Below are 17,435 nucleotides of genomic sequence, written 5' to 3' on the forward strand. Positions count from 1 at the left end.
ACAACAAAATGCAGGCAGCATCCAACCAAGTGCAAAGATTAGTTCAAGTGCATGAGGTTGCAGTACAGTACCAGAGTTGTTGCACATGTGAAGCAAGGTACACACAAATTTGTATAAATATAAAATGCACATTTAAAGATAAGGTGCAAGGTCTAAAGTATATTTGTTAAATACTGTACCAAACAACTTCTTTACACTATTATTTTATTTATGAATGTAAAATGAATACATCGGCGATTGCCCTCTGAAGCTAAGATCAACCACATTTCCAACCAATATGCAAATCCGTTTATAAGATTAGTGTCTTCCGTGTTTCCCTGAGACACCTGAAAGCAGCGCTCGGTTTACACTAAAGCCTGTCCGTTAATCTCTTCTGTCCGGTTGCAGAGATCCATCCTCCTGCAGTCAGCTGGTACTGAAAACACTCTGAGACACACACACACACTGCTCTGACGGTGATCAGGAGGAAGCTGCTGCTAGCGTCATGGCGATGAAGGTGGATTTAAACAGCATCATAGAGCAAATGGAGACAGGAGAGCAGGACTCAGCTTTGACGGCTCTGCAGAGCTACAACCGGGAGGTAATCACGTCACATGCGCTCTGCATACATGCATGACGTTTATCATACACACACATATGTTCTGCTAATGCTGCCTGGTTAGCTTAGCAGTCAGATACAACACCTTGCAGGTTAGAGGATGATGCTGCCTTCAGGGGGGGCCGGGGCTGGTTGGCACACTGTTCCTGTTTTGTTAGTGAAATCACAATCATTAGAATCATCAGTCATAATCAGGTGTATTGCCAAGCAGGTTTACACATACAAGGAATGTGCCTTGTTGTATGGTGCATACATGAAAGAGTTAAAGAAGAGAAATTGTAAGAAAAACAGCCCAAAAATAAAACTATTATAAAAATAAAAAAACATTTAAAAGAAAAACTATCGTTTTATTAAAACGTAGCGAAATATTTGGATGAATTAAAGATATACCAAAAACCTAGGCTACGTATAGTATAATATGATAACATACTTGGAATAATAAAATAAAATATGGTCAATATTGTTATGAAAAGTTGAGAGCTGTGCAGATATTAAAAGAGGTAGCTTAAACCTGCAAATGAGTGTGTGCGAGATAAACTTCCTCTGTGACCAAAAACACAGGGATTTTCGCCTTTGAAGACCATTTACATTCACAGAAACCTATAGAACACACTACAGGAAAGGGAAAGCTGAAGAACCACAACAGGGCCTCTTTAAGGTCTTCATTCCACTTCAGATGATTAAAATCATTTGTAAGCCGAACAATTAGCATTTATTGTGACAGTCATATAATCTCATAGGTTTCCATCAGACTCAAGAATTTCAAACTGAAGTAAAACATTTTATTTCAGAGTCAGTTTTAAAGCCGTATCACTTATTTGACCACTTGGGAAAAGCAGAACAGTTACACCTCCAGCACACAGAGCAGCATCAGAAATCTTCTGGAGGCATCTGTCACTGCGTTTATATTCTGTCCTGAGATACATTTATGTCTTTGTCTGTTCAGCTGTGAAATGCTCCCCAGGTAGTATCTGATTGTGTCTGCCTGTTGCTCAGCAGGAAGTGTACTGTGGCTTTTGTGGTGCTTTTAAAGTACAGCTGCTAGTGATGCTCTTGAGAACAAAGCTAATGAGAGCACTGAGACCAAAACAGTATACATCCATCAGCTGGAAAATAAAAACCATGTAAAGGAGCAGCTGTGGCTCAGGGCCAGCTGTGGCTCAAAAATACTGTAATCCATTGTTCAAAATATAATTTGATAATTACAGCTTTATAATGTAAATATAAACATAAAAAACCCAACTCCCTAAGGCTTTTATGTGCAGAATCTTGCCCTAAAACCCATCAATAAAATCAAATCAATGTTTTTTGGCTAGAACCTTGAAATAAGATCTTTGGTTTATCACAAGTTTAGGAGATTTTCACAATTTGTTATTCCACATTACAAATAAATACCCTATACAACATACATCCACCTTTAATTTAGCAATGAGGTGTGCATTCGATTTAAAATTCAAAAATCATAAAGTGGTGTCACTATGTGGAGATTATCTGCTGATCATAACGTGTAAGTATCATAAACGTTCGTTAGCCACAAAGCTTATTTTTCTTCAATATTCAAAAATCCATGGAAAAATCCCATTGCTAGTGGTTTGCTTTGTTTTCCTTTCAAAGAAGACAGAACTTGTCTAAGACAAATATTCATAACAATCATTCATCCATTCATACCTGAACTAGCAAGGGCATAGGTTATATGCTGTAGAGAATCAAATACATGATAAATGATGATTTTAACCTTAAAAAGGATCCGATACTTACTTATTTATTATCTGCACAATTAGTTTAGAATTTTCTGTCCTAGCTTTCACAGACATTCTTTTTTAGGATAATTTTTTACTGTAAATACACTTTTGTTTCAACCAAGACACAGAGCAGGTGATTCCTTTCCTTTCAGCTCAATGTGTGTCAAAAGTTTTGAAAACTATGCAGCTTAGAAGGCGAAACTTAGGTCAAAAAAAGAACAAAAATGAACTAATTTTAACTGTCAGGGGAACATGTGGCATGTGAATTAAAACGTGACAGAGATCATTCTGACAAAAACGTTTAGTGTTATTTAAAACACTTTTTTCTTGGTAGATCATTAGCTGGTTCTTGTCGCAGTTTAAGGACCAGAGGCAACAACTTTACTCAGTTTCTCAGTAATAATCTTTTGCATGTAAAATTTAAGTAAACTCTACAAATTACTTCAGAATTAAAGCATAAAGAAAATAAACAATCAAGACCACATTTTAGATCTACTTTTTATGTGGATAAAGATTGCATGTCATTGTGGTGATAAATGAAAGTGTGCATTATAACACACTGATGATCGTCGGATCCTTAACTTGTCCCATAAAGTATAATACATTTAAAGAAATAATCATCTGCTCCTGGCAGTACCTTTGAGCTGCTGTGCAGAAAAACTCTGTGTCATGACATGGAGAGCTCTGCAGTGTGAATGTGAGCTAACACGCCTAAATATAATGTGTGATTATGAATCTTTTTCTGATCCCATCATGTGACTTAGTGAGCCCCAGGTGCTTGGGGCAGCCTGGCCATACAATTACCAAAACTCATTTGAAGCCGTGATCTGCTACGCTAGGTTTACCAGAGCTCTCAATCCTCATCTGACTAAGCACCAGCTGAGCTTCACGCTGTCTGCTAACCAGCTGAGCACTGCATCATGGTCCTCTCAGCCTGGTCCGCTGTGTGGGCGTTGATCTTAAAAGGCAATTGGATTAGATTCTCTGATACACAAATACAGTCTCCTACAGCCCAGTCAAATCTTGCCCTACTAAACCCTTTAACACTGAGCAGCTTAGTGCTACATGCTCTGTGGTAGAGGCTCTCTTATCTTCCTCAGTATGCTCACTTTCCACTGCTGTTAGCTGGCTCTGGTTCATTCACCATGTTGTGCATGATTGTTTTTACACAAAAATAGGTCAGGAAACACGTAAAATACACAAGTGAAACAAAAAGCGCTACATAACTTACGTGTGCTGGAACAACCGTTTGAATATTTGTGTGTACCAGAATGCAGCGCCACCTTAATCCATCCTTTAGCTTGACAGCAGTCCGTCGGTTGGATTATCTTTTTCTCACTTTCAAAACTGACACTTTGCGAACCTATTTTGTGTTGGTTCAAAAAGAAAAGCAAGATGAAATTAAGTTTTATCTTTAAAATCAAAGTTTCTACTATGGCAACTGCTCGAAACACTTTAATTATACATAATAATAATACATAGGATTTATATAGAGCTTTTCCTAATGCTCAAAGACTCTTTGCAACACAGACAGCACTTACATTATCACACACACGTTTTTACACTGCTGAAGGTTACCATAGAGGGAGCCACCTGCTCACCTGGAGTGATAAACATTCACACACACCTCGGGCACAGCCATAATGAGTTAGTTTGGGTTCAGTATCTTGCCCAAAAGACACACAAAAACATAAAGCATGCAGAGCCTCACAGCTACCCCCTCTGGATTTTGTAAGCTACCTCAACCCTTACGCTATTAAAGTCCCAGAAAATCTAAAAACTAGGGGTAACAAAGGCCGACTGTGTGCCAGCTCAGGTCATGTGTGTCTTGGCTACAACCAATGCTTTCCCTCTCTTCCCAGACCTGACCGTCTCTTCCCCCTGTTCTGTTTTGGCGCTTTCTCTTCATCTCACACACCTTTTATTTGTGCCTTCTGATTTTCCTTCTTCAGATGAACCACTGCTTCACATTCAGCAAGGAAGATGAGCAGGACAGAAAGGTATTCCTGCTCATTTACCTTTGAAGTGTAGACAATACATTTTTCTCTTGAATGTTATTTTTCTCATATGGGTTGGTGATCCAAAAAAGTATCAATATTGTGTAATTCTTGTGTAGTTGTGCAATTTACTTGAGTCATTCATTAAAGTGTAGCTGAATGCTATACTTAATCAACCATGATTTATATTATTAAATGAACAAAAGTGAGATAAACATGGATTTGAAAAAATACTGAAATATATTTGCCTTAAAAAAAGATGTACATGGTCTGAATGCCCCTTTTTGAAATTTACAGTCAGTTTCACATTTTTAAATTTAAATTGAATAACAAATTTATACAATTGAATCACTCAGTATTCAAAACCCACATTCAAGTTGATTGAATTGAATTGAATTCAGAACCGCAAATTGAAATCAATTTTCAAGTCAAAATTCCACTTTCTGCCGAACACATTCAAAATGCAAAACCTTATATAGAAATGTCAAAACTTAAAACTGATATTTGGAAAGAGGGGAATGAAGACCAGATACATACAGAAATATGGTCTGCAGAGTAAACTATTAAAAAAGGTATTTAAATGTATAGGTAGTTTGGTGCAGTCACGATCTAATGAGGTCACTTATAATTACTCATAACACAGAAGCTTTATGACACAGATCTGACCTGATGTTCTGTTGTGTGATCCAGATCCTGGGGGAGTTGGTGCTGGGGTTCCTGAACAGGGACCTGCAGCCCTCCTGTCACCTGGCCTGTCTGGAAACGGTCAGGATCCTGTCCAGGGACCCTCTCTGCCTGGATCCCTTCGTCAGCCGCTCTGCCATGTCCACTCTGGCCCGCTTCGCCGGCATCGCCGTATCCAGTCCTGCCACCGGGGGCCACAACCAGCCTGAGGAGGGCCAAGGTGATTCCTGACAGCTTTCCCAGGTTGAGGACTGAAAGACATTCACCGTGCGGCTCCAGTGTTTGCTTGTCCAGACAGAATTTGGTGGCATTAAAGGATAATATAGAATGTCAGTCTTATTTTTGTAGCTCTGGCCATGCTAAAAGTGTTATACTCACAGCAGGAATTGCAAAGATCTGGAAACCAAACGTTCAAATTTTAGAAATACTGATGCATGCGGACACTTGGATTGGATCAACTGTACACATGGATAAAGTTCCCCCATATCATATTGATTTATGCCGTGTGTTGCTAATCATTTTTGTGGGATTTTGTAGAAGGTGAGACAGGAGCCAATTGATTAATTAATTTAATTTTCCAACTTTTTCACAAACACAGATGTGTGTTATCATGTCGCCATTTTCACAAAAAGTATACTATTGGTTTCTTAAATTATTTTAATTTCTCAAAATAACAAACATTAATCCAGACTCTCATCGATCTCAACCATTATTCCTTCGCCGCCGATCTCATGTAATTCCTCCAGTCGATCACAGCGTTGTTCCCAATTCCCAGTTCGTGCTCGCACCATTTGACGGAGGATGAAGTGAAGCACAGGGACCAAGTTTGACAGCCAGTTCGCAGTACGGAGTCCAATTTGCTGCTTGCAGTTCTTAGAGCGGCAAAAAAAGTGGCGACAGATAACCAACAGTACAAACAAATTTGTTCTACAATTACTAAAATAAATCTCAAGAGATAGAAGCTACTCGGTTTATCATTTGCCCCAACCTTTATTAAATATAGATTTACTCTGTTAATTGCCTTCTTCCTCTTCCTAGCTGAGGGTGAGGAAGGAGAGAGGGTAGAGGCAGCAGAAGAATGCAACGAAGAAGGGAAGGAAAACTCCCCCCCTTCAGAAAACGCAGACCAGGAAGTGATTACTGAGGCTCTCAAGTCCATCTGCAACCTGCTGCTTCACAACGAGACAGGACAGGTCAGTGTGTCTCCTCAAACCTGGAGGATAAAACGTTTCTTGGTTGCTGACCATTTATCAAATGTGTCTTTGTATTGATGATGGATGGCAGGTGGTAGCAGCAGATCTCCAGCTGATAAAGGGCGTGGCAGAGAGGCTGAAGCAGTGTCATGATCCCATCTGGAACCATGAGGTATGGACGTCAGTTAGACATGTGTTATAATGTGGGGGGGGGAAATGAGTACTGTGAGGGTTAACCTGACAAAGTCTAGAGTTAGTTTGTAGTTATTGCACATATAGAATAAGCCAACACCCACCAACTCTTGCTTCCAGTCAATCCTAGCTTTACCAATTTTGTTGAAACATAGCCATGAAATAGTATAGTATATTTATTTTTGCCATTTCAAATGGGTAAATAAGCACTGGTTCTAATACAATACCCGCGTTTGGTACAAATACCAAATCAAATGTGGTGATACCTTACCGTTGAAGGACATTCAGTTCTTGTATGTTTGAATTTTGAATACAACATATTTGTATCAAATGAGCTTGGAGGTTGGATTTCCAGCCATGACCAGGAAAATATAAGGAGTTAATGAGTGTCCATGCTCTCTGTCCAGGTGCGTTTCTTTGACCTGCGTCTCACCTTCCTGCTGACGGCCCTGAGAGTGGAAGTCAGAGCACAGCTGGTCCAGGAGCTTCACGGCATCAGTCTGCTAGGTAACCGATTTCCTGTGTAGCTGCTGACCTGGTTACCAAAGCTAAGAGCCAATGTCTGTAAAAGAGTGTTGCAGGAATTAGTTCTGAAACCCGGGAATAAGTCAGCATTTGTCTACTTCCGGTTGCCTGGTCTCGAAGTCAACGTTTTTTTGAATGTGTTTTTGGTTAACTGCCTGAAACAAGTTCTATGGTTACCATGAGGTTAAGAGAACTTACATTTTTTTGTACAACGGTTGCTAACAAGGGACTAAATGAGACGACTAAATGTCATCACGCCAAACGTTAGCAGCCTTAGCTTAGCGGTGGTGACATGAAGTTGTGTGACCGTGATGTTTGTTTATACTGTATTGTATGTACTTGGTGAGAGACCACGAGTACATAACTTCCTCCTCTGTGTATATTCTAGGCAACCAGTTGGAAGCCACGCTGGGTCTGTGTTGGCCAGACACAGTGGAGACGGCCAGGGCGGGGTTCGAGGGCGCCCCCCCTGAAGAGCTGCCTCTCCTAAGCCGGCAGGCGACAGAACGGGCCATGGAAATACTGAAAATACTCTTCAATATCACATTTGACACCAACAGACGCAAGGTTGACGAGGTACTAAAGAAAACAACACGTAGAAGTTTAGCCATATCTTTTATTCATTTTTCTATTGAGTAAATTCTGTTGCCATTGAATATAATGTACCATTTGTTTGGATGTTAAAACCGATTGACTGAGTTCCATGAGTATTATGATCCTTTACTTTATAAAAAGTTCTTATTCCACACAGTAAAAATACTTACAAGTACAATTTCTGCATTTGAAATTCCACTCAAAATAAGTAAGTACATATAATGGGCAAAATGTAGTGCAATTATTTAGTAGTATTAAGTACTCAATGCAGAAAAATCTTAAATACATTTTGTAAAAAGAATAGAAAATTAACTAAGTGTTCATTGATGCCAATTTATTATCTCTCAACGTAATAAAATATGAAATTAACTGATGTGTTTATGCAAGAATCTTATTTTCTGAAGCAATTACAGTAGTAACAAAGGAAGTGTCAAATACCTTTTAAAAAACACCGATTTACAGTAAACTTAAGTGCAGTACTTGAGTAAATGTTCTTAGTTACATTACACCACTGCCACTGACTAAATGAAAAATCTGTGTAATAAATAAAATCAGTCTGTTCCATGTTTGTGCTGAACATTTCTTTGACCAATCAGTCTGTTGCCTGTGTGTGAAGGAGGACGCAGCAGAGTACAGACATGTGGGAGCCATCCTGAGACACTGTCTGCTGAGCCAGGCCGAGGGAGAGGAGCGGAATGAGGAGTTCCACAGGTAGGAGAACACACGTCACCTGCACGTCTGATTCTCTGTTAATTTATTCATTCATAAAACACTGTCTGTTACATGATTACCATTGTCTCTTCCTCTCAGCCACACTGTTAACCTGCTAGGAAACCTCCCTCTGCCCTGTCTGGATGTACTGCTGATGCCCAAAGTTCATCAAGGCTCTATCGAGTACATGGGGGTGAACATGGATGCTGTCAACATGCTGCTGGAGTTCATGGAGAGTAGACTTGACCAGGTGAGACTGCCCTCTGCAGGTATGTAGGTTCAATACCTCTGAATCACATGGATGTTGTATGATTGGTAATAATCATATTCTTGGGAGGTAAATAAACATATGCGGGCAACCTGCTGTAAGGATGATATGTGCCACTATAGCTGGAGTGTATCTGGAGGCTTAACTGATGAACAGTGCCTATGGGATTTAAAAAAAGGTTTTGCCATCCCTCAAAGCATTTTTTAAGTCACCATTCACACACATTCACATAGAGGCTGACCGAGTTGGGAGAAGTACTCAGATCTTGTACTTGAGTAAAAGTAGAAGTACTCAGATCTTGTACTTGAGTAAAAGAAGAAGTACTCAGATCTTGTACTTGAGTAAAAGTAGAAGTACTCAGATCTTGTACTTGAGTAAAAGTAGAAGTACTCAGATCTTGTACTTGAGTAAAGTAGAAGTACCAGAGTGTAGGAATACTCTGTCACAGTAAAAGTCCTGCATTCTAAATGTTCCTCCAGTAAAAGTAGAAAGTACTCTCATCTAAATGTACTTAAAGTAGCGACAGTAAAAGTAGTCATTGTTTGATTGGTCCATTTCAGAATAATATCTCTGATCTGTTTTATAATGATTGATCATTAAAGTGTTCTCAGAGCTGGTAAAGGTGCAGCTAGTTTGAATGGCTTTGTATACTGCAGGGTAGCTGCTGAATTTACTCCAGGTGAACTAAAGTCTGATTTAAGGGCTGATTATATTTACCATCATTAATCCAAAACTGTAAATTAATTTAAGGGATTAAATAAATGTAGTGGAGTAAAAGTACACCATTTAGCTCTGAACTGAAGTGGAGTAGAAGTACAAAGTAACATAAATCTGAAATACTAAGGTATCTCAAAATTGTCCTCAATTACAGTACTTGAATAAATGTACTTAGTTACTTCCAACTTCTGGAGGCAGAGGCTGCTGTTCACCTTTTGTAGCCCCACCCTTTTTCCAACTTCCGGTTTGAACACAAATGCAAAGTAATAGCACATCCGCAATAACGGGAAGTACCTACACCAAATAAGGTAATGTGGAAGCATTCTAGAGCCAGCAAAGCATTAGGTGAATAACAGGTGCCATCTTCTTAGGGAGACTAACATTCACACACACCGTGGCCATCAGGAGAAATTTGGGGTAAAGGATCTTGTAAAGGACGCATCGACTTTTGGATTTCAGATGACCGACTGAGCCTGTCTGTAGTTGTGTGCAGACATTTCTCATGTCCATTAAGCCTCACACCTCCAGAAGTCTCTAAATGTTCCATTAACCTTCTCATTTTATTTTGCATTTGATTTGCACTGTTCCTTTGCTGTGACATTGTATTAATATTGTACTCACATGGTGTGTATTTTTATTCCATAATTTATTTGATCTGTTTTACCTGTAACACTGTTGATTAAACTGACTTGCTATTACAGTATCACTGAGTTGTTTTTTTTCATGTTTAATAAAGTAATCTTGACTCTCAGGGGCGTAAACTGAAGGAGACCCTCCTCCCATCACTGAACCTGCTGACTGAGAGTGCCCGAATCCACCGAGAGACCAGGAAGTTCCTCAGGTCAAAGGTCAGTGAAGAAGACAGAGTGCATATTGAAGCGATTCATTATGAGTTCTGTTGGTGTTCAGATGGCTCAGGTCTGTGTGTGTGTGTGTGTGTTTAGGTGTTGCCCCCACTGCGTGATGTGAAAACCAAGCCAGAGGTGGGCAACGCTCTGAGGAACAAACTAGTGCGCATTATGACGCACATTGACACCGACGTCAAGGACTGTGGAGCTGAGTTCCTGTTTGTTCTCTGTAAAGAAAATGGTGAGAGAAATATCTGTTTTGCTACTAATTCTTACACATTATTTTATGACATTGGCTCAGTGTGTGAAGAATTTAAAAGGTTATGGTTACAACCAAATTAGTTTTGTTGACACTGCAGTAATATATAGGCAGAGGTGAAAGAAGTACTCAGTTTTTTTAAAAGTAAAAGTAAAAATACTACAGTATAAAAATACTCTGTTACAAGTAAAATTGCTACTTGAAATCCTACTTGAGTAAAAAGTACAAAAGTATTGGCAAGTAAAAGTACTAATTGTGAGTAATGTCCCATTTTATAATCATATATATTCCATGACTGGATTACTATTATTCATGCATTAATGTGTTCATCGCAGTTGGTAAAGGTGGGGCTATACTTTTTTTTAAATCATAGTTTATGTATTAGTTTATATTTGTTTTGTATTAATTTACAATATGAATAAGTAAAGTAACTCATTTATATAAATAATTCTTGGAGGATAAAAAGTACAATATTGGCTCCAAAACTGTAGTGGAGTAGAAGTTTAAAGTAGCACTAAATGGATATACTTAAGTAAAGTACCACAAAATTGTGCTTAAGTAAAGTACTTGTGTAATGTACAAATACTACAGTTTGACCTGTGTTCTTTGCTATATCCAGTTTCAAGGTTCATTAAGTACACTGGATACGGGAATGCCGCAGGTCTTCTGGCGGCCAGAGGACTGCTGAGGGGGGGCAGAGACTCTGGGATCTACTCTGAGGATGAAGAGTCTGAGACAGAGGAGTATAAAGAGGCCAAGGCCCAGTAAGTACCACCATCACCTTGTCACCTGACCAGACCTAATGTACCCGATCTCCCTGACAATGCAGGAAAGATTCCACTGAAAACGTAGCAGACTTTAAAGTTTACCAGGTCTTTTTTTCAGCTTCATTTATTACAGAAAACAATACAGTTGTGCAGTGATGACGTATTTTTGAAGGCTGACCTGCTAAGTAACATCCGAAATTAGCATCGCAAGGGCTCATTCAACAACATTTTGGCCGCTGAATTTCTGACTAATGCAAAATATAACATCACATTTAAATTCTAAATGCAGTAGCCAGCAAAAAGCCAACATTAGGCTATAAACAAACTACATTAGTTGCATTGCTGCCTGTCGACATCGCTAAGCTAAAGGCTTATTAACTCCACTATGATTTTTTGAAGTGTAAAAGCAGTCGCCAGAAATAAAAAGCTAACATAAGGCTATAAAGAAACATCAGTCACACGACTTCATGTCACCACCGCTAAGCTAAGGCGGCTAATGCTAAGCATGATGACGTTTAGCAGTCTCATTTAGCTACTCGTTAGTTGCTGTTTTTATAACCCATAGAAGCTTCAAACATTCACCAAGGGGTTATTTACTGTCACATTTTCTGTCTTAGCACAAAATGTAAAAATCTTTTCAGCTTGTGTTAACCAGAGACCTTATTTCAGGCTTCTAACAACAAACACTGTAACCACTAGTCTATATTGTAAGCCTAGTTACCACTGAAAGGATTCAGGAGCTACTGTGGTTCTTAATCCAGGCAAAGTGAGGGGCTGATAATATAAGTGTGTCCTCTAAATAATACATTAAGTATTAGTATATAAGTCAAATGTCACTAAAAAAACATAATCCAATTGAAACAAAACCTTGCCAAAAGAAGAAAAATATCCCAAAAGAAATGACTCACCAGCTGCCACAAAATGGAAAAAATATACTTAGCTGGACTCTTGCTGCTCTGTCCTCTCTGGTCCTCAGAATCCTTGGATTTAAATGGTCCTTTAGCAGCCTGAGGTAACATCATCACTTAGAGCTAAACACTGCAAATCTATCTAAATGTACACAGTTCCCTCCAGCAAGCTGCCAGGCTTCCTCTCCTTCAGGCTCCTAACAAACCCAAGTTTCCCAAACAAACGATTCCCTCTCTCTTTGTTCCCCAGGCCCCCTTTCCTTACCTGAATTCAACTGAACACCAGATTAATACTTACAGGGAGTAGACAGGTTAACGCAGGGGAGAGAGGGACAAACGGCATACTATAAACATATGTATTTTAATTTATTTTTTCATGTCATAACATTGAATTTGCAACAAGGACCAGTTAAAATGCTTAGTAATTTCCAGGTTTTCAGACTCATTTCTGCACCAGTCTTTTTATCAGGGTGTGATTAGCTATCCACTCTTCAGCTGTCAAAGACCTGGGGTTTTAAGATACAACAGGAACTAGATCAGCAACTCAAGGACTCTGTTACCGGGTACACCTTTTAACTGCATAATGCTGAAAATAGGTTGACTACCTATGAATTCCGATAAAAACATCATTCTGGTTGAAGCCATTCCTCCCAGTCACCCCGCTGCAGTTGGCTCTAATGTTGCCTCCAAGAATGTTAAAGTCCCCCACACACGGCATCCTATCTATGTCCCATATGAGAGACTCTGAACTGTGGTTCTGTGAACAGGCACTATCAGCTGTCATCGCCTCCTCTCATGTCATATGGCACTAAAATAAGACCCTCTTGTTCTGACAGGTGTATTCAGTCAGGTGAACCTCTCGTTGTCGCCAAGAATGGAATTTTGTTCTAGAACCATTAATGCACGACTATATTTTGTACGGTTCAGTCGTCCGCACTAACTCTGGTATTTTATATACCAGAGAGGTGATGCCCATGTCCCTAGAGCCGTTTTTCTCAGCCTGGAGTCAGAATGCAATGGCCCGCATCTTGAACAGTCAGCTAATTAGCAGTGTGACACTGTGTGCCTAGCTAAAAGCACAAATGGGTAAAAAAAAAAGGCTCTCTTTCATCTGCAGTCTATCGATTCACAGTGATCTCACAGTGAGGACCCAGCTGGGTTGCCAGCAGGGAGAACCTAATAGAGAACATAAAATATGATGAGGATTATTGGCAAAACCATCTCTCCTGAACGTGTCACAATGGAGAGTGGAGCAGGGAGGACACATAATGGAGGCAGGTATACAAAACCAAAAGCAAGCTATATTTAACTGAAGCCGTTCGAAAAACTGAAAAAGAAACACAAAAACACAGAGGTATCAGGCAAGGTAATAAAACCAAAAGGAAAAGAAACAGGAAAACAACAATTAGGAACAAACCGGGATGGCTTGAGTAACAAGGGCAGCAAAACCAGGAGGGCACCTGAGGAAAATCCAGAACCAGACAGCAAACCAGAAACTACGACAAACCGAACCAGACCGGAGAAACTACGGACCACAGAGAACAGTAGGACAGATATACACACAGGACTAATTAAAATAATAAGACACAGCCGGAGGGGACTGGTAAAGACGCAAGGGCAGCAAGGACATCAGGTGGAAGCAGTCAGGGTAGGGCTCACGATTACAAAAGGCAGCAATTAAAACAAGACAAGACACAAGGAGAAACTACATTTCATTATAAAACAGAAAACATGAAACACAAAAATGTAGTTAGTTAGTATCTGCTCATATCATACAATGTTCATCAGCAAATGGAGTCTTCAATGATTTTCATTTTCAATCATGACCTGAAGAAGATCATGTGATGAGCAGTCAATCAATGTGAACTTAAGTTTAAATAGCTATGCACATCATCTGCTTCATTTAAAAGAAGTGTTTTGTTTTCTGTTCCTTTGATATATATCCATGCCTTTCTTTCCCAGTATTAACCCAGTGACAGGAGTGGTGGAGGAGAATCAGCCCGATCCCATGGAGGGAATGACAGAGGAGCAGAAAGAATACGAAGCCATGAAGCTGGTCAACATGTTTGACAGACTGTCCAGGTCAATAACAGCATGACACACACGCACGCACACGCACACGCACACGCACACGCACACACACACACACACACACACTTATTTCAAACTTGCTGAAATCATTGCAACAGCTATGTGACCAATATATAATTGACCATTTAATGTATTGCATTTATTATTGAGAATCAGAGACCTTTAGTCATATAAAAATATACCTTATGTTTTAAGCCTAATTACAACTACAGATGTCCTACTGTATGAAGGTTTATGTTAACACCTGGTTATGAGAGAGGCTGATATTAACTTGGCTTATCTTAATATTGAATAACCAAACACTAAGAGGAAACTTTGTAGCCAGACTCAGACAATGTATTGCTCAATAAAACACAAACAAACTGGAGAGATGTCAATTTCACAGTCCACAGGAAGTGTTTTCCTGATGCAGCTAAATAAATAATAAAAGTAAGAAAATAAATACGTCCAAAAGAAATCCAAGGAAAGCAATGCATTGCAAGAAGTAAAACATCCCAAAAAATAACTGAACTTTATAAAAATGTTCAGTTTCTCACCAGGTTTGCTGCTCATTGCTTCTGGTACTCACACTCCACTGGTGTCTGTGTTACTTCAGTAGATGGAGATAACAGTATACAGAGCTGAAAGATTCCTGATTCACTCGAGCTAGCTGCCTGGCCTCCTTCTCCCTCCTCTATTTCCATCTAAACTTAAAGTTCCCTAGGCCACGCCCCCATTACACAACAGCACACCTGATTAGTTAGAGGCGACAAGTTAAAGGGGCCCTATTCTGATCATTTTCAGGTTCATATTTGTATGTTTCCATGCTTTAATGTTCAAAAAGGGCTTTAATTTTCTCATACTGCTCACCCTCTTTCTGAAACCAGAGCCCAGTCTGCTCTATTGTGATGGTCAACCTTTGCACACCATTTACATGCATACAAACGTATAGTTTCTCACACTATAGGAAAGAGAAAACCCCAAAAAGCATAATAGGGATCATCCAAAAAATATAAAACACATATTATTTTACATTTGTGGCGTTGTCACAGGGGCGTTTACTGCCAATGTTCTTCAGTAATTATTCCTGACACAGTTTTCAACACTCAGTGCTGCAGTCTGTACTCACACATGTGAACCATTTCTCCCTGCAGGAACAACATGATCCAGCCCATGCAGCTCGGTATGGACGGGACGATGAGAGAGGTTGCGCCGGAGGATCTGCACAAGCTGGCCCACAATCCTTTGTTCCAGCAAGAAGAGCGTAATAATTCAGACAGTGAACCTGAAGCCTAGAAACATACAGTAGAAGCATAAACGCAGACACAGATTGAATTCCTGTTACAGTCATGGAAGATCTTTCTCATTATTTTTGACATTTTCACATCACACTTTCCAACCTATTCCTGTTTACGTCTTTTGCTGGGAGGGGTAACTAGAAAAAAATGGGATTTGAAGCTTCTTTTAATGTGTGCTCTCAGGTCAACTTCACATCACCAATGTTTGCCGTCCGATAACTATTGGTCTGTTTGTAGATTAGAGCCAGACATTGGTTTTAGTTTAAGCATATAATACCAAGCTGCTTGTGGGGCGCTAGGAGCACTAACATCCCAAGAGATTTTAAACCGTTTAAACAGATATTACACCTCTTCACATCGTGGTATCACATCTGCACATTTGTACCATTTGACATGAGCTGGCTTATTTATAGATTTGTTCAAGGACGGTTCAGGAAGGTTTGTAACCAATGAAAGTGTTCCTCAGTCAAAAACAATCTCAAAGATGCTCCATCTTTCTATTGACAGTGATGTAAGAGTTCATAAACTTGAGGCAGCATGTGTCAAAAAATGTGTGGAAAATCTTGGAGATAACACTTTAAATAGTTAGCTTTTAGAACGTTTTACCACAAATGATTTGAGGTTGAACAATATGGAATATGATAAGTGTTGGAAGTGATTTGATGAAGATGTATATCATTTCTACTTTTCAGCCAAAGAGCTGTACTCCAGTGAAGATGGAACCCACTGTATTTTTGAATTGTAGATGCCTGCTGTTTTGCAAGACCCTTAAGATGTTTTATTTTTAGATGTAAAACTGCAGACAAAAAGAGTGATAAAATACTTTTATGTGAAGAAAGTTTAAAATCAATCCACAAATTATATATTAAATGTTTATTTCTTTATATTAATAGATGTCACCTCTATTATAGACTGTAATATATAATAAATATATCCAAATGTTGTCTCCTATCTTTTTGATGCATCATTCAAGTCTGTTCCTGTTAGGAGTCAGGTAGCATAGTGAGGATTTATAGGCAGTAATTCAGAGTGATCAATAGAGCATTGATCACTCTGAATTACTGCCCCTTTATAAATGTGGCATTTCATTTTCTTACACATCCATTATTGTAAAATATCACTCACTAAGATTTGCTACTAACAGTTAGTGTATAACTCTACTTTAATGTGGTTTCCAAGTTAATTGCATAAAGTTTACTGTGGACTACCTGATTGCATTGCTTTGGACAAAACACATAGAAATAACAAATAAAAATAATGAAAAGACAAATGCAGTAACACATAATGAGAAATGCAACAACAAAAAGCCAAAAAAAACACATAACATCACATCTTCACCTAACACAGAGGCATGAGTACCCTGCAGAATAACCATTTCTGGTCTTTGTTTTTGATTTTAATACTGAGAATGTACACCATATCTAGTTTGCCAAGACGTTATAACAATAACAAACTTTATTTATATAGCACCTTTCATGCTTGACGCAGCCCAAAGTGCTTTACAAAGTATGACAGAAAAAACCCCCAATAAAAAGCGAGGAACATAATTAAAAACAAGGTATAAATAAACAGAAAGTTATATCTCAGAACCATAAAACAATAAAACATGAACAGTGATACTACTAAAATTACGATTAATTGCAACAAACATGAGGGCCAATGTGTCACAACATTTACATCTCACCAACACCAAGGACAACTCAGCCATGAATTTAGTCCCCACTATACTTAGTTTGCTTATGAATGTACATTTCATCCATTGTCAATGAGCAAACTGTTTCCTGCTTTCTGCAGCTGTGGATGAAGCAACATTCAACTCAGGATCCTCTGGATGCTACTGAACTATTTTGCAATGGTCTGAGGATAAAGCAAAGCCATGTGAACCTTTACGGACTTAGACTAATGAGAGTAGAAGTGCAGTGAAGTTTTCGGAAGACACTTAACTTTCTTTTTTGTACGGTCTGAAAAATATATACTCATACAGTTGATATTAGAAGTTTATTCTGCAGCACTTTCATTAAAGTTCTCAGGGAGAAAAGTCTAGCATTGCTTCTCCCTGTCTGC

The 17,435-nt window shown here is 39.0% G+C and overlaps 1 protein-coding gene across 1 annotated transcript; it reads left to right on the plus strand.

Moving 5' to 3' along the window:
* Positions 1-343: 343 nt before the first annotated feature.
* On the plus strand, positions 344-16,322 carry ric8a (RIC8 guanine nucleotide exchange factor A). Its single transcript, XM_063899880.1, has 14 exons — positions 344-580; positions 4,293-4,340; positions 5,028-5,241; positions 6,060-6,214; positions 6,306-6,386; positions 6,814-6,913; positions 7,320-7,507; positions 8,142-8,236; positions 8,336-8,486; positions 9,974-10,069; positions 10,166-10,310; positions 10,948-11,092; positions 13,966-14,085; positions 15,228-16,322. The coding sequence occupies exons 1-14, from the start codon at positions 485-487 to the stop codon at positions 15,367-15,369; spliced, it is 1,776 nt and encodes a 591-aa protein (XP_063755950.1). The 5' UTR covers positions 344-484; the 3' UTR covers positions 15,370-16,322.
* The last annotated feature ends 1,113 nt before the right edge of the window (positions 16,323-17,435 follow it).

Source organism: Eleginops maclovinus, chromosome 2, assembly GCF_036324505.1.
Source record: "Eleginops maclovinus isolate JMC-PN-2008 ecotype Puerto Natales chromosome 2, JC_Emac_rtc_rv5, whole genome shotgun sequence".
Lineage (NCBI taxonomy): Eukaryota > Metazoa > Chordata > Actinopteri > Perciformes > Eleginopidae > Eleginops > Eleginops maclovinus.

Coding starts and splice junctions, on each gene's coding strand:
- ric8a (XM_063899880.1), top strand. CDS start 485: ATGGCGATGAAGGTGGATTTAAACAGCATCATAGAGCAAATGGAGACA. Junction 581..4,292: donor TGCAGAGCTACAACCGGGAG/GTAATCACGTCA, acceptor TTCCTTCTTCAG/ATGAACCACTGCTTCACATT. Junction 8,487..9,973: donor TGGAGAGTAGACTTGACCAG/GTGAGACTGCCC, acceptor CTTGACTCTCAG/GGGCGTAAACTGAAGGAGAC.